The sequence below is a fragment of the Harpegnathos saltator genome, unplaced genomic scaffold (genome assembly GCF_003227715.2).
Source record: "Harpegnathos saltator strain DR-91 unplaced genomic scaffold, Hsal_v8.6 scaffold118, whole genome shotgun sequence".
Lineage (NCBI taxonomy): Eukaryota > Metazoa > Arthropoda > Insecta > Hymenoptera > Formicidae > Harpegnathos > Harpegnathos saltator.
In genome coordinates, this window is record NW_020229893.1 from 1 (window position 1) to 24,205 (window position 24,205).

Sequence of the window (24,205 nt, forward strand, 5' to 3'; positions counted from 1 at the left end):
TAAACATGTAAAATGGTGGTCCAGCTAATAGTTTAATAAAACCGAAATAACCGAAAAATAAGGAAGATTCCCATTATTCCAGCACTAATGTTGCCGAAAATCAAAAATCGTCCCCAGATTTGTTCCAAGTTGAAGTGGCTAGTTTTTCTAATGAAGCTTCGTCTAGAAGGTTTGTAAATGATCCTCCATGGATCGTAGCGCTGTGGCCCATCATTGCTCGAGCCATTGTATTGAGAACGGCAGGTCGTTCTGCTGGGAATAAGATGTGATCTTTGAATTCGTCGAGATCCGATTGGCTGTAAATGCCGCTGGTAGCCAGTGCTCCAGGACTGGTGTATTTCCATTCTGGTTTAGTCATAGGTTTCAAAGTTGTTGGCGGAATGGATTTTATCGGATTTGGCATCATTTTGTACCAATCTTCTCCTAATTGGTACATCACAGGTGCCAAGGGGTTGCAGTTGACCTGTGTTCCTTGGCGAAGCAGTAAGTGAGTTTGTGGTGCTAAATAATATGTTTCATTTTCTCTTATTACCGGAAGTTGAGTATAGCAGTTGGGCGTTCGAGCTACTTGAACTTCCACTGGTACACATTTAATGATGTGTATTACTTCTCCGGCTAATATCGAAGTATAACCTGATGCTTTCATGAAATGATATGCAATATATCTGGAGATTGAGTTGCTATCGCCAGTGCGTTCTGTAGCATTTTCTGCTCGAGATAGCATTGCTGATATAACATATTCCTGTAAAGCTGATTTAATTGTGCTCGGAAATGTTTTTCTACATACACGAATTTGGAGTTCATATATGTAAAGATATCTGTGTTTGCCGGGTTGTGTATCTTTTGAAGATACTCAGGTCAGTGAAGGTTTCAAAGATAAACAGTTTCGGGTGCTCCATTTTTACTAAGGGGTAACCGCAGGCCTTTACCTCGCCTCTACTTGCTAGAGCGAAGGTAGTATCCTGTGTAGTAATAGAATATACCGTTTGGGATCCGGCATCAGTGCTGTCTTGCATTTTGATAGCGTATCCGTCGAATAAAACTCCATAACTGCTCCCTTTGCATGAATCATCTGGTATGGTATCCCAATAAGTATTTCCTCCTTCGATATCGACGCAATGTGCGGCTTTTAATTCGCAATAAACCCCTGATCTGAGCACCACTTGATTGGCGTTAAGTTTTACCGTTGCACTGTATTCTTGTAATGTAATCTTTACATTCGCTAATACTACAACGCTTGTCCAGCTTCCATAATCGTCGGTGAAAGCGCTTCCATAACATGTACCGTCATTTTCCCGCCAAAGTTACTGGCCTACTTATAGTTTGATTAATTTTTAGTCCTGATATATATGTGGTTCCTAGTCTAGCTGTGCTATGCCAGTGCATACGTAAGCATTCTTGACGAGACGTTTCCTGAATATATGCGTATTTGCCATTCGCTACGTCCATAGTATGAGAGTGCATTCCACATCTTCTTACAATACGATCTATTTCCACTTTGCATTGTCTTACCATTACAGAATGGAAATCGTTGGCTTGCAATAATTGCAATTTTAATTTGGTGGAGTTGACCTTCTGTGGCGGTATGTCGCATTCTTCGATAGTGAGAAGCGATACGGTGGTTATATTGGATGAAGCTGAACCGCAATCATATCCGATTATTCCCTTGATAGCGGGAAGATATAAGGTGAGAATAAGCAGAATGATCCCACGATGCATCTGAAATTGTGATTATCCTAATCATTAAACTTTATTCTTGTTTACTGGAATGATGTAAGATATCGAAGTCTATTAGGATGAACGATACGGCTGTTCTTTTGCAATTTGATTCTGACATTATTTCTGTTTATTATCTCTAGTACTTCGTGTGGCCCAGTGTATTGATCTCCGAATTTTCCGGGTTTAGGTCCCTTTAATAAGAAGACATAATCTCCCGGTTTAAAAGTCTGAGGATTAATTTTTTTATCGTAATAGCCCTTAGATTTTATTTTAGCGTCAGTCAAATTGTCATTTGCTTGTAATTGCATTTTGTGTAATCGAGTAAATAGTTGTATCAAGTAATCATCATATGTTTTTATTTTGTCGTCTTCGAGTAATGGTTCGTTTGACGGCATTCTCGCGGGTCTACCGAAAACTAATTCGTATGGTGTGTGTTTAGTGCCTTCATGTATGCAAGTATTGTAATTTTGTATTGCTAAGTCTACCATTCATCCTATTCCTTTTCATTGGTTGCGTATTGTTTCAAATATTCTCCTAGTGCGTGGTGAGATCTTTCCAAGGAACCATTTGATTGTGGATGGAAGGCAGTTGTACGAAACCTTCGTATTCTGTAGTATTTTGCTACTTTCCTTATTAGATCGCTGATGAAATTTCTTCCTTGGTCGGTGAGCACAGCTTTAGGTGGTCCAAAAATAGCGATAAATCTCTTCACAAATTTATCGGCTATTGTTGCAGCAGTTTGATCCGGTAATGGTACGGCTAAGCTGAATTTACTTAGTTGATCTTGCATTGTGAGAATATATTCGTTACCATTTTTAGTACGTGGTAATGGTCCTACTATATCCATGGCAATTTTATCGAATGTCCATCCTGGAGTATCCGTTATTACCATAGGTTGTTTAGTTTTTACTCGGACCAATTTCTTTAACTGGCATTGCAGACATTGTCGAATATGATGTCGGACATCTGATTTCAGATTTTCCCAATAATAATTCTGACGAATTCTGTTGTATGTTTTAATTACTCCTCTGTGACCTCCTACTGGAGTGCAATGCATTTCCTGAAGTATTGCTTCGCGTATATCTCCTGGTGGATATTTGATCAAGCCTTTGCAAATAATTATTCGTATGGCTGAATCCAAGAATCCTGTCTGAAATTTAGTTTTGATATCGTTCCATGGTACATTCAGAATATATTCGCTCTTGGCTACACTTATACTTGCGAGATTCATACTCTCAGCAGTCTGTCGCAAATTGATTATTGCTTGTGTTATATTTTTTAATATCATAGTTGGGCCTTCCTTCTGATCTTCGCTAATCGGTAATATAATGTGATACCTCTTGTTTCTTTTTATAAATTTTGCGATGCTTATTGATAGATTTGTAACTTTCAGCATTTCTTGTCTTTCGAATAATTTATTTCCTCCATCATCCACAGGATTCCCTGAGATATCTGTAAAATATAGCAAATTATCTTTGCGTAAGAAATGTAAATCTCTGGAGTCTATCAAATTGCTTTCTTTGCTTTGTGATTTCGTATTAATTGTTGCAAGTGGTTCGCAGTCATTGTCTTCTTCGTCCGTGTCCTCAGGTAGAGGTTTCGGCGGTAGGTTTTGTTTCTTCGGTTTTACGACCTCTTCATATGGTTCGGCTGTTTGGGTCAGCTGTTTCGCTCGACTTCGGGTCATAATAGCCCGAGAGGCTTCGGTAGGTCCCTGTGCAGAATCCCTGCATTCAGTATTCGTAGGTCCAGGCATATGGACCAAGGCCTCCACTGTTTGTGTTTTCGGTAATTCCATTGTTTCTCCGTCGGTCAGTGGCGAAATATTCTCGAGAGAGTCTACAGTCAGTGCGCGGTCGTCGGAAGGATGCATGTCGCGAACGTTCTCCTCGGTTGATTCCTCGATATGTGGGTGATCATTTGTGAGATGTCCTTCGTGACCGTCTTCTTCGTGTGATTCTTCAATGTCGCTATCTTCTTCAAGAAGGCGTTGGATAATTTCTGCATCCTTTGGATCATTTGGATTTAATTTGCTTCTTGTATTTATCATCTTGCAATCCTTTGAAGGTGAGTCAATAGGATTCCGTGACAATGCATCCGCATTTACATTAGTTTTCCCGGCCTTATAAACTACATCATAATCATACTCAGATAATTTCAATCTCCATCGAAGTATTCGCATGTTCGCATCCTGAGCGTTCTTACACCACATTAGAGGTTTATGATCTGTTACAAGAGTGAATTTTCTTCCGTATAAATACGGTCTAAAATGCTTAACACAATATATTATTGCTAAAGCTTCCTTTTCGTAAGTATCATATTTTATTTCATTCTCACTCAGGGTACGAGATGCGTAAGCTATAGGTCGATCCTTATTAATAACTCCTTGAGATAGAATTCCGCCTATGGCATAACCGGATGCGTCGGTTGTTAAAATAAATGATTTTGAGAAATCGGGGTATTGCAGCACAGGTTCCTTACATAATTCGTTCTTTAGTATTGTGAATGATTGTTGTTGTTCTAATCCCCATTGGAAAGGTATTTCCTTTTTTAATAGTTGTGTTAAAGGTCTTGATAGTTTAGAAAATTCAGGAATAAATCTCCTGTAATACCCCGCTAATCCCAAAAATTGTTTAATATTTCTTGGTGTTTTTGGTATTGGAAATTCGTGTACAGCTTCTAGTTTTTTAGGATCCGGTTTCACTCCTCCATTGCTAATCACATGACCTAAATAATTGACTTCTCTGCGTAAAAATTGACATTTATCGGGTTGTAATTTTAAATTAGCTTCTTTGAGTCGTTGCATTAATTTTTCGAATTTATGTTTGTGTTCTTCTAGAGATGATGCATATACTACAATATCATCCAAGTAAAAATGCTTCCTGTCCTTGTATTCCCGATAAAACGATGTCCATTAATCGCTGAAAAGTTGCAGGAGCATTTTTTAAACCGAAAGGCATACGATTAAACTCATAATGTCCAAAAGGTGTGGTAAACGCGGTTTTATGTCTATCGCGAGGATCCATTTCAATTTGATGGAATCCTGAAGCTAAATCAAATACAGAAAAATATTGAGCTCCACCGAGTTGATCTAGGATGTCGATTATATTAGGTAACGGATAAGCGTCTCCAATAGTTTTATCATTTAATAAACGAAAATCCAATACCATACGCCATCGCTTATTGCCCAATTGATCTGCCTTTTTGGGTACAATCCAAATTGGAGTATTATACGGCGATTGAGAAGGCCGAATAATACTATTGGCTAATAGTTCTTGTACTTGTTTGTCAATTTCTTGTTTGTGAATTTGAGGAAATCTATATTGTTTTGTATTAATTGGATATTCGTCTATAGTCGGTATGCGATGTTGCAGTACGTGCGTCGAAGTCAGTTGTTCTCCAGGCAAATAGAAGCAATCTTGATGAGATTGTATTAATGCAATTATGTTACTAGTTTCGTTTTTATTTAAATGGTTAAAATCCATTAGGTCAAATAGTCTGTCTAATCGTTCGTCATCATGGTTGTCGGTTGAATTTATTTGGAGAACGTTTGTATGCAACTTTGAATTAATGAAATTGTTATTGAGATAAGTGGCAGTGTCTATATCGCACTGTTGTTTTGTTCCGTCGTATCGTTGAGACGTGTCAATGTTTCGTCCGTTCGTCAAGAAATCGGCTGCTGCAGGCTTTCCAGCATTTGTAGTTGAGACTGGGAGAGCTAGAACTGTCGTATTGTTATTAGAAGCGTGATTACATTTAAATTCAATTGCATTATTTTGGTCGGAAGATTGTAAAGATTCCTGGTTACGAGGGAAAATTGAAAGATCAATTACTGGCACACAGTTAGCATCATTTATAATATTTTCATTTCTATCTGTATAATTCTCATTGCATTTTTTAATTTTTTGAGTTTTAACATTTTCATAGGAAGCCTTAAATACTCCCTCTTGAGTTTCATTAAATTTTGTACATATCTTTTCAGTTACATTTGAGAAATTATATTCTGGATAATACGATTGTATCTTATCGTGTGACTCTTCTTCGATAATATATATACTTTCATTAGTTTTTAGAGTATTTTCCTTAGAGTTATTATATATTTCAAGAGATTTTTCCTCCTGGTTACCCACTTTCTCCCTTGGACGAGGAATCTGGAAATTGTCCCCTTGGTCGGGAGGATCGTGGTTTGGATAGGAGAATTGGGAATTTTTCCTTGAAATCTTATCTAAGTCTTTGCCTAATCCTACAAGAAGAGTCGATTCGAATATTTTTTGTTGATTAAATTTTTCTTTTTGTTTAATAGGAGCATGGAAGGTCGCTCCTTGCTTCTTATTCTGAATTTTCGTCACTAGGCGGGGAAGTTGAGATTGATTCCCCTTTTCAAAATTTTTGTTTTCAACATTTCTTGATTCGACAGGGGTTGCGAGATTTTCCTCCGGTGAGTTAATATGTATATAATTAAATGTACCTTGGCCGTCGCATGATGCCGCATTTCGTGGTTCTCTTTCTTCGCGGTCAAGAATATATTCCCCTTTATCTTTAGGTTTTTCGTTATCTCTATTATTCTCAATATTTCCATCTTTAATATCGTTATCCTTCTCGTTATCCTTTAAAATCGCGGGTCGTATATTGATAGTTGGTATTAATATTTCTATCTCAGTATCCAAAGAATTAATTACGTTAGTGTAAGCCTTACCGTCAATATTCTTTATTAAGCCGGTTGATTCTACTTCTACACCTTTTCCTATAGTTATCTTGGGTAAATATCCCTCTTTAATATGCGGATTTCCGATGCGCACGAAAAACAATGCTTTAGAGTGCGCAGGAATTATTACAGATTCTTGTGAATAAAAAGGAATTTTAGTGGTTAAGACTTCTAAGTGACCTTTTGAATAATCAATTTTAGCTTTAGTTTGTTGAAAAAAATCGTTGCCTAATATCCCACAAGATTGAATAGGAAAATCATTGGAAATTACATGAAAGTCAACAGGAATTCCCAAAATTATCTTAGTAATTTTTCCGATAGTGTACACGGGTGAATTATTAATTCCGTTTAATTTTAATATATGCGTTGAATCTAAGTCTGGAGTTCCTGAAATGCGAGCTTCCTTAATAAGGTTGGGTCCCGATCCTGTATCTAACATGAAAGTTTCAAAATAACTATTTCCATTTAAACTTAACTGAACAGTAGGCACGCAGCTTTCTTTATTCAAATTAATTTCTACCGGTCTAATTATTGGAGCTCGATTATTGTGTTTTCTGTTAGTGCAGTCATCACTGGGCGCCCCGATCCGTCGGCTCCCCGGTTCGCGCCCGCCGTCGGAGACCCTTGAAAGTTTCCCTGTTTCTTACGATTATTTTCGATTCTCAAAATGCAATTTTCTATTGTGTGCCCCGTTTCCTTGCAATATCTACATTGATTTGCTAAATCTTGTGTTGTAGAATTGGATGTATTTTCCGATGACCGATTTTCGCGACAATTACGAGCACTATGTCCCGTTCTATTGCAGATTTGACAAATAATTTGGATGTTATTTCTCGGAGAATTTCTATTAATAACTTGTCTTTCTCTACATTGAGATGCTTGATGTCCACGTCGCCCGCACCATTGACATACTTCGTTATTAGGAATATTATTCCGATTAGGATTTGAATAACAATTCTTCGCGTTATGACCTGGTTTATTGCACATTTGACAAATAATATTAGTAAAATTAGAGGAATTACCTCTACAATCTCTAGAGACGTGACCAGGTCTCTGGCAATTTTGGCATATAACCTGCTGATTATTAAGTGAACGACAATTTTGAGCAGTATGACCGGGTTTAGAGCATATTTGGCATGAGACGAAATCGCTTTGTACAATTTTTACCGGCTTTTGTCCAATAGTTTCTCGGAATCTACATTTATCTGCACTATGGCCCCGTTTTTTGCAAATTTGGCAGATTAAAATTTCGGTCCCCAAGGATCTTGTTGTATTTTGTAATATTAGATTACATTTATCTGCTGTGTGACCGGATTTTTTACATATTTGACATAAATCTGTATTGACTTGAAAACCTTGCAACCCACGTATTTCGAAAATATCCCGTAATTCTTTTTCAATTCTTAAGGCTTCTTCTACAGTTGCGGTTACATCTAAATTTCTGGCAATTCTTTGCTCTATTTCAGGCTTCAGCCCTCTGATGAAACTGTGAACCAATTCATTTTCTAATGATGTTTTATAAGAGCGATCTATTGCTCCGTTATTCGTGGTTCGGTGTGCCTCTAATATACGTTTGCCTATTGCTTTCGTTCTGTTTGCATATGTGAGTACCGTTTCATCGGCCCGTTGGTAATTTCGTCCTAATTCAACTTGTAATTGCATTAAGCTTTTAGAAGAGCCGTATACATGTTTCAAAAAATTTGTTAACTGATTAATCCGCGAGAAATCCTGGTCTTGTACGGAATGACGAGCGTCGCCAGTTAATCTAGTTTGAATTATTTTAGTCAAATATTTTTCGTTTTCGGGCGGTAACATGGACTTTGCTAATTCGCATCCTTCTATAAAATATTCTACAGGTAGATTTTGACCATCAAAGAAAGGAACAGCCTCTACGGCATATCGTAAAGTAGCGGAAGAGTTATTTGTTACTACGTTATCGTTCATGGTTTCTGTGGTTGTAATAAGTTCTAAATTAGATTGTTCTCTATGATTGCTTTGTTCCGTAAGATCTTTTACCGTAAGTTTACTGCTGGGATCAATTTCACTATCTGTGACAACCAGACGGAAAGAATATAAGGAATTATCAAAAGATTTATACCGCGTAGATTCAGCGCAAAAACTAGTTTCTTCGACAGATACTTCTGCGATAGGACTCGGGGGTTTATTAGTTCTTTGAGGTGAATGAGTTATACCAAATGCGCTGAGAGAAAGTGGGCTATCACTCAAAATTTTCCGGATAGTTGAAGTATCGACGTCAGATGTAGGAGCAGGAAATGTTTCAGTGGTATTAGTGGTAGTTTGTTGGTTGTGTGGCACGAATGGTGTAGATGTATGTTGAGGTTGTTCCGATGATTCTAACTCGCGAGGACGACGAAGTGGTGTATTCTCGACAGCTCCGCGGAAAGTTTTTTCCACCTCGTCTTTATCAGATTTAGACCGCGTATTCATACCCCTTTTCAACAGTCACTCTTATCATCCCGGACGAGACCCCAAAATTTTGGTATGTTACGTCCTAGAGGAGGAACGCAACCCTTTCGTTCGCGAGTAAGGCGAACCTCGTTCGTACACGCGTATCAGTGAACGGGTCAGGGACCCGACGGGTCCCTTTACTCGGGCACCGACGTACGACGAGCGGTCCGTTTTTCGGTCAGGGACGCGAATCCCTTTACCGGGGATAGGACCATGAGTTGACTGTTGGAAGGGTATATGTGATTTTGAAATTAATTGGAAAAAGAATGAAATATAAACAGATTTATTAAAATGACTATAATAACAAAATGAATTACGGCGCGGTTTAATACAGTTGAGGAATGACTGTGTATGTGTATGTGTATATGTATGAGAAGTGAAAGAAGGAGGAATAAAAAAAAAGGTAGGAATATGAGTAAAGAATTAGTCGGGTGAGGGGGAGCGTGAGTGGTCGGGTGAATTTAAGGGAGTGGATAGTTCGGAGAAGGAAACTGGTGAATAAGATATCGAAGGGGTTGAAGGCGGGGACGCGTGTGTAGGAGAAGAAGGCGGAGTACTAATAGGTAGACGTCGGAGTAGAAAAGGGGGTAGGAGTGTCGGGTCTGGGTGAAAATCTGTTTCAAATGTAATATTTATGATGGAACGGAGATATTGCAGTTGGTGTTCAAACTCATATAGATCCCTAATCTCGTACACCGTCTCAAAGAAATGAAGGACTTGTTGGATAGATACCACAGAACGACAATAATGACCCACTAAAATGTATTCAATAAACAGGTGGAACCAATAAATAAGAGTATATATATAAAAACACAGAACTTACTGCTGATTCGGGATGAGTTGACACAAGCAGAAGTGAGAATGGCGTAGATCTGCGTAGGTGCTCTCGTTTCTAATATTCGTATTCTGATTGAGGCACCAAATAGTCGTTCACTTATATAAAGAGGAAGCCCGCACTTTTCCCAAAATCCGAATGCTTGAATATTTGAATACTAAATATTTGAATGAACTGAGTTTTGAATATCTGCGTGAGAGTGCGAGTTTGAGCTTTTTCGTTTCCGTGTTCTTCTGTCTCTCAGAGTAGTAGTAACGGTAGAAGTAGAAGTAGCAGTGGCCGCGGAGGCGGATTACCGCGGTTTTTATAGTAATAATCGGAGGCAAAAGCTATCAGGGTGGGTAGAGAGATGGCCTTTGAGGAAGGGGTGGATTGGTCTTAGTGGGAAAAAGTCTCAGCCATTAGCAAAGTTAAAAGACATCGTGGGAGGAGACAGTTAGTTTTTGGAGATATGAATATGGAAGGGCTAAAGGGTGGAGCGTGAGTGTCTCATAGTTTTAGGTGGATATATGATTGGCTGAATGAGTTAGGCGCGACAAGCGTAGAGGTGGTGGGTTTTTGAGATAGAGAAATGTATACAAGTGGACGGCTGGAAAAATCAAAATGCCGTAAATCAAAGGCTGGGATCAGATTTTACGACTATCAGTGAAGTAGGCTTTGTTGGTTGACTGATTGGGCACATATGGTTTTGGATTGGGAAGATGTGAGTTTCAAGTTTTAGAGCAGGAATGCTCTGAGTTGCTTTGTTTCACTGAAGGTTTATTAGCGCGGAGTTTCAAGTTTTTATAGCTGGGACGACGGACACACTTGGCGAACACTACCCAAGTATAGGTTTTTACAACAGGGCACTGTTTCCTGTTATGGAATTTTCCCGAATCGCCTTTCATTTGGCGCGACGGCTGTTCGCCAGATGGGTCTGTTTCCTAATTTATATTTATATATGTATATATTCCTATTATAGTTATATTAGGAGAATATAAATCCGTGAGGGGAAAGAATTTTTGCTAATTAAATCTACAGGACGTAACAATATAGATTTTCGTATGCGCATCTCATTCGCACGCTGTCAGGAATCGAACCCCTGTGACAATTGTCGCATGCGACATATCAGGGCTGCGTTCCGATATTCACTGCCAGTACTGAAAATCTATAATACATAAAGTATATATTTTCAATACTGGCAGTGAATATCGGAACGCAGCCCTCGTACGCTTTCAAGTGGTCTGTTCTTTTTAGCTGCACTACTAAACTGCAACAAGTTAAAGTGAGAAAAAATATAGTTGTCTCATTCTTATTGCACATCAAGGCTTGATGTGGGGCAACTTGCAGTAAATTTGCAGCAAAAACCGCGCAAGTTTTGTAGTGTATAACTTAGCACCAAATAGGCACCAAACACTGAGCAACACTTGTGCACAGGACACGAGAACAAATCCGCAGCAAGCCTTGCATTCAATCAGCTGATCGAGATGGTAGCGACGTGCGTTGGGTTTTAAATGGCACCTAACCTATATATTGCTGAATTTGAATTACAATTCTGCATTTAAAAAGGGAAATGTGTATATAGAAATAAATATTTGACGAAACAGACTGTGTAATTTATTATATAAATATATATACATATAAGATCACAATATTCGTAATTATCACTATTTACATGTAAACGAAAGGTGAGAAATGAAATATACGCGGTGGGACATATTGACTTGTGTATTCTATATAATTTCTATATAAATATTTTACAACTATAGGTACTGTTCTGAATTTTGAAATTTTGACTACAAATTCATAATCAGCAATTCTAAAAACCTTTAGTAAAACGTGAATTAGACGCAGATTATTTCTAGAAAAAAGTCAGACACGAAAGGGTTAAGTCACATTCCATAAGTTTTTATGTTATGACTACAAAAGAAATATTAGTGTACAAAACTATTCAGAATTCTTATTTTTACTTTTCACTACATGAAACGAGCTAACACGCGCACGGTAATCGTTACATACTACAAGAATTTACGAGAAAAGATTACAAAAAAAGTATCAAAACTTGCGACCAATTTTTCACGCGTCAAGAGAATACTTAGAAGGAAAGATCTCTTTCTCATTTCTTCGCGAGAAGTTCACGACATCGCGTTCTGAATTAACGTTCGCTCAAATATTTTCAGCTAAGATTCCCGTCCTTTCGGGACTGACGACGATACGGTCCGCCGGCGGAGATATTGCGCAAACAGTGTGACGCCTGGCGATTTGAAACCCGCATACGCCAAAAACTGTTCCCATTGGACGACCCAACCAGATACATGCAAATCGTCTTCCACAGTTTCGATAAGGACGGCGACAGTTTCGTCAGCTTCAGCGATCTTCTGGATGCCACAGCATCGATCGTGAACGGCATGGTCGATCAGCTCTCTTGGATATTTGGGTAAGCAGTAATCGCTGTTAGTAACGGATTGTCTGATTCCAGGTTCATTTTCGAGCGCAACCTGAAAGATTTTTATTTCGTGTCAGTTAAGAAGTTCGGTTTGATTTTCTGTAACTTCTTCGGGCACAGACTGACCACTTTGTACTTTTTTCTTGCTGTTTAATGATGGCTGTGCAGAGAAAATTTACATATATAATCATTTTTCCTCGGAATAATACTCAAAGTTAAAAAGTGACATTTAAAAATGTTAATATTAGTCGCAATAGAAATTTTACTTGATTATTGGATATTTATTAAATATTTGATCACTAATACTTATTGAAGTCAATAATCTCGAAGATCATAACATGCGAAATACTCTCTGGACCTACTTTTCATCAGATTCTACGATTTGATGGAGACGGTTGTATCACGAAGCGCGAAATGTTGGTTATAATATTCGCGATTTATGAGATGGTGCAGGACGCGTAGACCATCCAGCCCGCAGTTAACATCCAAGTAGACAAGTTCTTCAAGAAGATGGACGTAGACAGAGACGGAATAGTCACCAGAGAGGAATTCATAAGCGGTTATAAAAATGTACGAGCAATTAGTTTCCATAGCGTCTCGCGATACGACATCGTTATTTTAGTGATAATGAATAGTAGAAACGTGTATACATTTTGAAATTTAATAAATATTTTATCTTCTTACAGGATACCATTATATACAACCAGTTGAGTTTATTTAATAAGATTTGGTGACCGAATGAAAACGTCCTTCAGAGATTAACGAGCAATTTATCCACACACGCGTAAAGTCATTAAAATACTTGTAAAAACTCACCCGATTTCTCCTCTTAAATAGTACATACATTCTCTATGTCATTTATCGTGAGAATTCCTGCGCAATATGTTACAGTCGCGATATCACCGTAAATGATCAGTCCATTTCATTAATATCACATACAAAAGGCTTTCAGAACAGTCTCTTTTGTGAAATGTAAAACACGCAGGCGAGGAAGAACGCGAAGGCCAGTGCAAGTAATACTTTATCGGTGACTTCGCATTTACCATATTTTTCCTAAGAGCTTTCTCGATTGCACTATCACTTGTTGTTGATGCTCCAGCTCGTTTCTCGTGTTATCAACTTTGTCAGAGGATGTTACTGAAACAAAACAGCAAAATCGGTAGAATCGTAATAATTACTCTTAAACAGACAATATATAGTGAGGCGATAATAATAAATAATAATTTATCTAACAAAGAGAAATTACATGGTGCAGAAGTAATCCTTGCGATGGTAACGCTTTTTTTCAGGTGATTCCTAAGATTTGAAGGTCATCTTTGTTTTTTTTAATGGAATGCTGTTTCTGAATTTATTTTTTGATAACAGTTATTAGAAGAAATACAATAACCTATAATAAAGAATGATTCAAAATTAGTTATGATACAAAAAACATTTTAATAAATTTTATTACATTAAAACATTTTATTTAAAAAATAATTTAGGAAAAAACGATAAAGGATTTAGATTTTTAAAGCTTAGTTTACTTAGAAAATAAAACTTTACTACTATAAGACAATTGTTTCAGTACCATGTATTTTCTGTTAAATATTTTTCTATTCTCATATCTCATATATTCAAGATATTCAAGATGAGATAATAGTTACTGCTTCATTCTGCATGATAGATATCTAATAAATTCCATATTTTTATGAAATGATTCAAAAATATAGTACATACACAATATGTCCAATATCAGCACTTCTCTGAGTTGACTCAGCTAGATGCCTTACGATGCTGAATAATTTGTCTGTGATTTGGCTAGAAGAATCTGTCAAACTTTGTTTGTCTCGTCGTTTACGAAGAGCATTCTGCCGCTCCTCTGGCAGGGAAAGCAGATTCTCCCAAACTAATTTATCTATGACACAAGTGCGAACGACATTAGCCTTGCGAAAGACTGCCAAGAACATATTTAATTGCTCCTTATAGCTCTCAATAATGTAAAACAACTGTCTTCTTCTTCTCATTTGGTTCGGTTTCAGCGACAGACGCTAATCGCTCTATGGAGGATTCTAGCACTGCAATTTTGGTCCTACCTTCGGCATTGAGTTCGTCTAACGCTTTCTACAGCCCAGTACATTGTTATATGTCCTTCACAGAAAATACATGGTGATTTGTTATTTGGCTTATTACAATATAATTCCTAACATATTATTTATTATTGTAAACATGATCCTACTATTTATTATTGTAAAACATGATGTTAAATTTCTCTTCTTCTTACCTTCTTCTTTTTCCAGAATTGATGTTAATCTAAAGTTGAGATTGAGGTTATACACAGTCTGTCCCAGATACGATGAGACTGGTTCCATCAAAGTTCTTAGTGCAGCAACATCTATGAGTGAATGATGGTAGGTGAATGTTCTACCCTTCATCTACTTAACCTCAAAATTTGAGCGAATTCGGTTGATATTTCACTGTGGTTTGACATTTTATGTAAAGTCACTTTGTGTACGTCGGTCGAAAAACCAACATGGAACAAAGAGCGAATATTAAATTCTGTTTTAAATTGGGTAAAAGTGGTGCAGAAACGTACGAAACGCTAAAAAAATGTGTACGGGGATGAATGCATGTCCCGTGCACAGGTTTTCCGTTGGTTTGGCCGATTCCGTGACGGTCGTGAGGACCTTGCAGACGATGATCGAGCACCGCCGCCAAAAACCACTCGCAATGAAGAAAACATCGAGAAAGTCAAAGAAATTCTTCGAAGCGACCGCTGTGTGTCTGCGAGACTCATCGAAGAGGAAACTGGAATACCGAAAAGCACAGTCTATCGAATTTTGAACGAAGATTTGGGCAAATGGAAGGTCTGTGCGCGCTTCGTGCCACACACTCTGACAGACGACCAAAAATATTTGAGAGTTCAGCATTGCAAAGACATGTTAAAAATGTCCCGAAGGAATCCGGCAAGCATGTCAGCCATTGTAACTGGTGATGAAACGTGGTGTTTTCAATACGAGCCAAAAACAAAACGTCAGAGTGCGGCATGGAAGTCACCAGAAAAGCCAAAAGAGAAAAAATTACGCTTTCAGAAGAGCAAAATCAAAACAATGCTGACCGTTTTCTTCGATTCAAAGGGAATTGTTCACAGTGAATTCGTCCCGGAAGGTCAGACGGTGAACGCAGAATATTATCTGGGAGTTCTACAACGATTGTGGGCCAGAATTCGACGAGTTCGACCGGAATATCGAGAGTCAGGCAGTTGGTTTTTGTTGCACGATAATGCACCATCGCACAAAGCCATCACGGTACGTGAATTCTTGACCAAAAAAGGCATCATTGTTATCGATCATCCACCGTATTCACCTGATTTGGCTCCGTGCGACTTCTGGTTATTTCCCAAACTGAAATTGGCGATGAAAGGAAATCGTTTCGATACCATCCCGGTCATCCAAAAGACTTCGACCGCCATACTAAAGGCCATTCCAGCCGATGAGTATAAAAAATGTTTCGAAAAATTTGTTGAACGTTTCCAGCGCTGTATTGACTCGGAAGGAGACTATTTTGAATAAACAAGAATAAAAAATCAAAATAATAAACGCTTTGTATTTTTTTTAGACCAGTCTCATTGGATCTGGGACAGACTATATCTCATAGTTTATGAGATAGAATCACACATATATATATACATATATTTACTTGTGTTAAAGCGTTCACTTGAAGATGATCCTTCACAATATCCTGACATATCAGTTCCACCGTGTAATTCTCGGAATCCATTTATGTGTAAATTATTTACTCCTACGTGTCACTCCTCTCTATATGCTACGTGGACAACAAAACTCTGGGGCTCAATTATTTGGTCTGTTCTTTTCAGCTGCACTGCGGTCACTGCGGAACTAGTGCAATAAGTTAGAATGAGACAACTATATTTTTTCTCACTTTAACTTATTGCACCAGTTCAGTAGTGCAGCTAAAAAGAACAGACCACTTGAAAGCGTACGAGATATGTCGCATGCGACAATTGTCACCTGTGACAATTGTCGCATGCAACTCGAGAGCGGTGTTGTCGCTACTGTCAGGAGACTCTTAACCAATAGAGAAAAAGCAATAACAAGAGCAGGAATTTTTCTCCACATGACGATTAATAGATGGATACAAAAAGCAGATATAATATTGATAGATATGGAAGCAAGTAACTTACTTCCACAGATGCATCTAATGCTGAAGATCTTTTTGGATGATGGTATTGCTCTACGATATCAATAATATTGTCAGCCTGTCTTCTAGTTAATCGAAATAATTTTATGAATTGGTTTTCTGGAAGTTCAAATGGAACTTGTCGGGTTCGAAAATGTCTCCCATTTCTTTGTACATGTCTTTCTGCTTCAGTAAGCATATCAGCACCAATAATATTTACTATATTGGCCAACTTCTGTAACAAAATTATTTAAGAGTATACGCTCGAACAATGTGTATAACTAACGTAGGATGTTTCCAAAACTTACCTTATTCAAAATGCAATAACATAGGCAACAATATAAGCTATGTTCTGATATTCACTGCCAATACTGAAAATATATAGTTTGTGTCACGTAAACTATAAATTTTCAGCGCTGTCAGTAAAGTTGGGTAGATCCAAACTTTTGAAGTTAGGAATTAAAGCTTAAGGCCGATTTCTCTCAGTAATAAATAAGATAAGCCAATAAGAAAAATTATTTAGACACATATACACGTTTTCACGCACGTTTCGATCTGGTTTGGCAAAATGTCCGACAACGAAGAATATGTTGCTGACACTGCCCAGGTAGAACAGAAAATCACGATGACATCAAAATGACATCAAAATGATGAGGAAAACTCTTTTTCTCACCATGATTCGGTAATTTTCTTGTCATTTTGATGTCATCATGATTTTTTGTTCTACTTGGGTGACGACGAAGTTTTAATAACAATTATACAAATAAATCCCTGTTTGTATGCCAAAGATAATAAATATTATAAAAATCACAACATAAAGGAAATGAAATGGAAAGTGATTAGTAAAGCTTAGACCAAATAGCTAAAAGCTTATTACACCTATTGTAGACCCGGCCTAATGAAAACATATAATAAGCACAAATTAAATTAAGTAAGAAAGAGACATGTATTAGTATAGTATAAGGAGGTATTAAATATATGCTTGTACCTTCCATCATTTTTGCCAAGAGTTTCATTGTACTTAACACCAGTCCACCAGCCATCTTTAATCCCTTGCACTCCGCGCGTTTTCTTATCACTGCCTACTCTGGCAACTCCGGCAGCACTTTTGCAGTGGAGCGTCTGGGAAAGAGAAATTTTACTTTGAACGGGAAAAATTAGAAGTGCTTGTAATTTCAAAAAGCAACTAGAGGTATTGATGTTAATACTAGAATGTATTCACAGCGGAGCCACCGGAGTTACGAAATAAATGATGGATGTCTCCACAGCGGAGCCAACGGAGTGCTAAGGGTTAAATTCAATTTTACCTATAGTTATAAAATATTTATATAGAATCAGGATACATGATTCAAACAAAAATGAATTTTATTGGTATAAGATTATTTTATAAATAATAATTTTCTGCTGACCAACATATAAAACTGTAGATCTTCGCTTTCGTTGATTTGGAACAGATACCTCACAGCGATCTCCAATTTTACATAGACTAAACGTTCTTCTACCTCCTCACGTTTTTTCTCTTCTTTTTCTTTTTTTCTTCGTTTCTACTCCTTTTTCTCATATCTTCTTCATTATATTTTCCTACTTTGTTCTTCTCAAGAAATGCTTTGACAGTATCTACAATATAAAACATAATTATAGATATTTACCTTTTCACCCAAGTGTGGAAATGATACGTGAGATGTCCTTTTAAAATACCACTTCCACTTTGCAGTCTTCAGAAAGAAATGGACGAGATGAATCATTAGTTGCAACGAATGTACAAGTTAATGTCCCACCGCATATATTTTATTTTTCACCTTTCGTTTACATGTAAATAGCGATAATTACGAATATCGTGATCTTATATGTATATATGTTTGTATAATAAATTATACAGTCTGTTTTGTCAAATATTTATTTCTATATACACCTTTCTCTTTTTAAATGCAAAATTGCAATTAAAATTTATCAATATACAGGTTAGGAACCATTTAAAATCCAACACATGTCGCAACCATCTCGATCAGCTGATTGAGTACAAGGCTTGCTGCGGATTTGCTGCCAGTTTGCTCGTGTCTTGTGCGCAAGTGTTGCTTAGTGTTTAGTGCCTATTTGGTGCGCAGTTATGCGCTGCAAAACTTGCGCGGTTTTTGCCGCAAATTTACTACAAAATGCTCCGCACCAAGCTTTGTTGCACATTTGGTGGCAATTTGCCAGTAGAATTTGATAACATAAAGTTTGTTGCAAATTTGTTGCCTATTTGCCATCAACACTTGATGTCAACTCTCGCGCGGAATTTGTTCGCTCAGGTTTGGCTATCTAGGTAATATACGGAACCGTTGTATTCGCATTACATATTTTAAAATCGTGCTTAAATACTAAATAGAGCGAGTCATGGATCGCGAAGCGTTGGACAGTATGACCATGGAAGAGTTAAAAGAAGTAGCCCGTACATATAATATGAGAGGCACAGATAATCGCGAGGCACTTATCGATCGCATAGTGAATCGATGGGAGACCGATCGGGTGAGAAGCGAGTCCCAAACTTATCCGACGGCCGCAGAAACGAGCGGAATCCCGCGAATACGATCGCAAACAGAAGCGCAAGCAGGTTCAGCATCTGATACAGAAGGGCATACCAGGGTGATCAATCAGCCGAACATGGAGGATATGTTCGCACATATGATGACCGTGGTCACTACCTGTATGCAACAACAGCAGCAGTTCATGCAGAATCAACACGCTGCAATGCAACGTCAGCAGGATACTCTGCTGCAATTAGTAGCAAGTGTCAATCGGGGAGCCCCCGCTGCCCCTGCTTCTGCCGATGGCAACAACCCACCTACTAGCGATGGCAATCCATTCGGTGGAAGATCCACGAACGAATCGGCGACAGTGTCTTCGTCTAATATGATGTCATTGCTGGTGTCGCAAATTCCTGAATTCGGTGGTACGGAGGAGGAGAACATCCAGTTGTGGATCCAGAGGGTCAATCAGGTGGCAGGAATACATAATGTCAAGGACAGCTTAATATTGTTGGCGGCTTCCAGTAAGCTGGTAAAGGATGCCTGCAGGTGGTATGATTTCCAGACCGGCGCGGTCTTAGAGTCTTAGGAAGGTTTGAGTAATCGTTTAATTCAAATGTTCGATAAACAGGTACCTTTCCATGTCACAATGCAGAAAGTCGAGGCACGTAAATGGTTACACGGGAAAGAGACGTTTGATCAATATGCTATTGATAAATTAGCGTTAATACATCGTTTAAATTTACCTACCGAAGATGTTATTAATTTATTAATCGGAGGAATAATAATTAATTCGTTGAGCGCGACAGCTTTAACCCTTCCGGTAGAGTCGGTGGATCGATTCTTAGCGAAAATGCGAGTCATTTCGAGAGGAATGACACGAGTCGATAGAAATTCAAATATGCCGAATAAAAGTTTTTCGGATAGAAAGTGTAGAGATGGTAATAGAAAAGATCATTTCATTGAAAATAGTAACAATTTCAGTGAGGTGAGCTGTACCTATTGTAAGGCTAAAGGGCATTTAAAACAGGACTGTTACAAATTAAAGAGAAAGGAACAAACGTTGTTTACTCGCACGGGATCAGCAAGCCGGAGCATATAGCCGTTCCGTCAACCTCTGCGGAAGCAACACAGAGGATAGGAGCTGTTATTGGTGAGCGATAAAATAGAACGCAAATAGAAACACACAATCCTTAGGTCCGAGTCTTACAAATTAATCAGATTAATTGTCAATTACATGCGATTATTGATACAGGTAGTCCGGTATCATTCATTTCCAAAAAGTTGTATAAGCGGTTTTTCGAACGATCGGGAAATAAATTGTATCCGATGTATGAAAACTTTAAATCGCTGAACGGTAAAGCAATTTCCGTTTTAGGATCACTCAGAACAACCGTTAGATTAGAGAGTTTTGGTGATCGGGAAATACAGATACTACTTTATGTAGTTGATATCGATAGTTTCGGTTCGGATTTGCTAATTGGTCGAGATTTCTTAGCAAAGGAAAGAGTCGACTTTCATTTCCATTCTCCTCATAATTCGAAAGAGGTGAATAGGATGTTTTGCAAAGAGCTAACGCAGTTATCAATTATACCTAATGAGGTTGATATTGAGGAGGCGATTACCGAGTCATCCTTATATCTAAGTCCGGATATTCGGAACAAATTAATTACACTGCTTAGGGAAACTGAGAATAGCCCTAACGAACCGACAGATGATAATTATGAGGTTCGGGTTAATCTAAAGGATTTTACTACATATGCGTATGCGCCGCGTAAATTTGCGCTTGTTGAGAGACAGGAGATCCGTAAGATTGTTGAGGATCTGTTAGAACGGGGTATAGTTAAGCCTAGCGTTTCGCCCTATTGTGCGCGAGTCGTGCCAATTCGGAAGAAAAACAATACGTTACGCTTGTGTGTCGACCTTCGTCCGCTGAATTCCCGGGTTTTAAAGCAAAAGTATCCATTTCCGTTGATAGAGGATTGTTTGGCTAAACTAGCGGATAAATCTGTTTTTACCTTATTGGATTTGAAAGACGGTTTTCATCAGATCAAGGTACGTGCAGAACACACTAAATATTTTTCGTTTGCCACTCCGGATGGGCAGTACGAGTATACCAGATTACCATTTGGTTTTTGCGAAGCTCCCGCTGAGTTTCAGAAACGTATTGTACAAGTCTTACAACCATTAATACGTCAGGACAAAATAATCGTATATATTGACGACATTTTGATACCGTCAGATTCTATTGAGTCGAATTTGCAAATACTTTGAGAAACTTTGCTTCTGCTAAAACAGTATGGTTTCGAGTTAAATTATGCAAAGTGTCAATTTTTAAAATCAAAGATAGAATTCTTGGGTTATATTATTTCTTCAGAAGGAATAACCATGAGCAAGCGTCACACGGAAGCGATTAATTCGTTCCCTGTACCGAAAAACGTTCATGATTTACAGCGTTTTTTAGGACTCACAAATTATTTTCGAAAATTCATTCACAATTATGCGATAAAAGCGAAGCCTTTGACTAAATTATTAAAAAAGGCAGTCTCGTTTGATTTCGACGATGATTGTCAGCGTTCTTTCAATCATCTTAAATAGGAATTAGTGTCGTATCCAGTATTACAACACTTTAATCCGAAAGCGGAAACCGAATTGCATACGGATGCCAGTAGAATAGTAAGGCCGGTTCTAACCCAGAAGCGCTGAGGGTGGCGCGGGGAAGCGGGGAACTCAGGGCGCGAGGTATGACGTCGCGCGGGGAAGGGGAACTCATGGTGAGACGTCACGCAAGATAGCGACCGTGACGTCACGCATACGTCACGAGAAAAAAAATGTATTGTGATGCAGGTAGAATCGAACCCGAACGCTCGCGGTTACTACCCAATGCTCCAAAGCTCCTAGACCACCGTTGCCTGTTGCTATTAGACGTCTAAGTAAAGGTTCTTAAAGTAGGCATGATGACGTCACGAGAGAAAAACTGTCGAGATTACTGCTAGACTCGAACCCGGGCCGCCCCGCGGTTACTACCCTATGCTCCAAAGCTCCTAGACCACCGTCACCTGTTGCTATTAGACGTCTAGTGAAGGTTCTTAGAGTGGGCATTATGACGTCATGAGAGAAAAAATAAGTCGAAACTAGGTCAGACTCAAACCCCCTTAGCCCTTCGTTTACTGCGCCATATCGAACGTCTATCGAACGTCTATCGAACATCTATCGAACGTCTATCGAACGTCTATCGAACGTCTATCGAACATCTATTGAACGTCAATCGAACATCTCTCGAACGTCTAATAAGCATCATACCGCAAAGAAGTATTTTTATCAACGCAATTACCATATAAAATTCTAAGAAAGGGGATAAGGGAAAGAAACATCTGCACATTTGAAATAATGATTATTAGATTTATTATATAGTGTCATACAATTTTCTTCGAGACCACCAATTGAAAATATTTAGTACATTCTGTAATGCACAATTTTTCATATGATTATTACATCGAAAAGTATTATTCAATTTTTGCAGGGAAGGCATATCGTCGTAATCGATGTCCATGATCTTAATGATCACGCTGCTTCTCGCATTGTCATCCAGAAGTTGTAACAACCATTTCCGCTTCTCATGTCCCTTCACATACACAAATTGAGATGCATCGTCTTCAAGTTTGTCATACATATCACCCGCCACAGCTGCAGTAACCAGATGTTTAGCTCTGGAGTATTTGACGGTTCCATCTTCCCATCGTAATCTATGATGATTAGCAGTTAACCAGTAGGCCCTCGATTTGTCCGATCTTGTGAGCAGATGCCATGGCATCGGACTCGTGAAGATGTAGTGCGAAAGAATAGTTCCGTTCTTCAGTATCGCCGCTTCTTTTACAATAAATCTCTCTCCAACCATGAATCCTTGCAAGTCGACAAATGTCGGAGCATCCATGGCGAAATATTCTTCGACACGTCCAGGAGAGAAATGCCGTTTATAGCACTTTGTTTCGTGTATTATACTTTTCTCGTACATACTTTCTGATGTTAGTTGAGTTTGCGCACTATGTTGGTTAGCGGGCTGTATTCAACTACACGATCATGCAGGATGAGACAATATGCGGTAGTATTCACCGGTATATTCTCCTTACACTCAAATTCTATCCGCACATCCACAGTGGCACTCTTGACGGACTCATTTTGACGCGAACAATCGATAACCACGAAAGGACCTAGCCGCCGAAAGTTGGTAATTGCTAACCATACCTCAGCACTGTCGCATCCATAATATGATTTACGAAAACGTCTATACATATCGTAAAGTATGGCGCATTTATTTTTGCAAAGTCTAAATTCATGTCATCGTACGGATAACACTCTGAATTCAAATAGAGCTTCACATTGATCAATTTGCAGTCATCGAAACGAGCTATATTTTCCGACATTACATTCTTCCGACCAGTCTGCAGCGCAAAGATAACGTATCGAGGCTTCTCCAGATTAGTAGCAGTTTTGATGGTCCACAGATGTTTGGTCGTGCTTTGCAGTAGAGGAAATTCATACAGATCCCACGAGCGGAAACTCATACTCAGGTATCGTCCGTTCTCCAAAGTTTCCAGCATGGAAAGTTTATTGATATCGTTCAAGATTACGTGAGGCATTCGCCATTGTATCTTGAATAGCTTAATCTTAGGATCCAGCGCTGAAGATCCTAGTAGACTGTTGTTGTCGCTGCGCGATCGTAATAGAATCAATTCGTGACGCGCGTTAATCACGATACGCTTGTAGTCTTCACAAAATCCTAGCAACACGCTGAGTGGTACGCAAAAGTTGAAGTATCCATCCGGCGAAATAGTGTCAGTCGCATCCCACACAGCATTTTTCATGACAGCATTTTCGTTCGAAGACATCGATACATAGTTTTTGAGCGTTGAAGTTATTCCCACGTTTCTGTTACGATCAATCTCCACACCATCCAGTTCATAACGAATCTCATCAAACATGAATGCAACGCAATTATATCCCAACGTTACAGTTGCACCATCGACTGCAACTTGTTTCGTCACCTTCCCCTCGACATAGAGATAACTCTCGCATGGCAATATGTATAAATCCTGCTGCTGTATGGGTATTCGTATCTCGTCGCTATATCCAAACGTTGTATTAGCGTATGTGTTTCAATCTTGACGATGCGCTCGTCAAAGACCGGTTCACTTTCAATTTTCAAAATGTCAATCATCTTTCTCAATCGTTTCGTACGATGAATCCCAGAGATTTCAAAAATTCAACGTTCAACGCGCTGAGTTTCTTTCGAACGAGGGATTTTGTACCGTTAATCGCGTGTCTCGTAAAAGGTATATTTCCAGCTTGTTTCTCCTGTTCTACTTGAT

General features: G+C 38.5%; 1 protein-coding gene and 1 long non-coding RNA gene across 4 annotated transcripts; both read right to left on the reverse strand.

Moving 5' to 3' along the window:
• Window positions 1-11,655: 11,655 nt before the first annotated feature.
• On the reverse strand, window positions 11,656-13,208 carry LOC112589707 (uncharacterized). 3 transcript variants are annotated; one of them, XR_003113722.1, is made up of 3 exons: window positions 12,970-13,208; window positions 12,516-12,653; window positions 12,095-12,205 (listed from the first exon to the last, which is right to left on the reverse strand). XR_003113722.1 is itself a non-coding variant. In XM_025304087.1 (2 exons), exons 1-2 carry the CDS (start codon window positions 12,997-12,999, stop codon window positions 11,888-11,890), a joined length of 348 nt encoding a protein of 115 aa, XP_025159872.1. In that variant the 5' UTR covers window positions 13,000-13,208; the 3' UTR covers window positions 11,656-11,887. The 3 variants fall into 3 exon arrangements, 1 of the variants encoding a protein (XP_025159872.1); XM_025304087.1 differs by lacking the exon at window positions 12,516-12,653 and having other exon boundaries at window positions 11,656-12,205; XR_003113721.1 differs by lacking the exons at window positions 12,516-12,653; window positions 12,970-13,208 and adding an exon at window positions 12,280-12,507.
• Window positions 13,209-13,248: 40 nt separating this feature from the next.
• Window positions 13,249-13,537, reverse strand: LOC112589715 (uncharacterized). The gene is made up of 2 exons (XR_003113724.1): window positions 13,400-13,537; window positions 13,249-13,290 (listed from the first exon to the last, which is right to left on the reverse strand). It is a non-coding gene; the product is annotated as an uncharacterized LOC112589715 (long non-coding RNA).
• Between the last annotated feature and the right edge of the window lie 10,668 nt (window positions 13,538-24,205).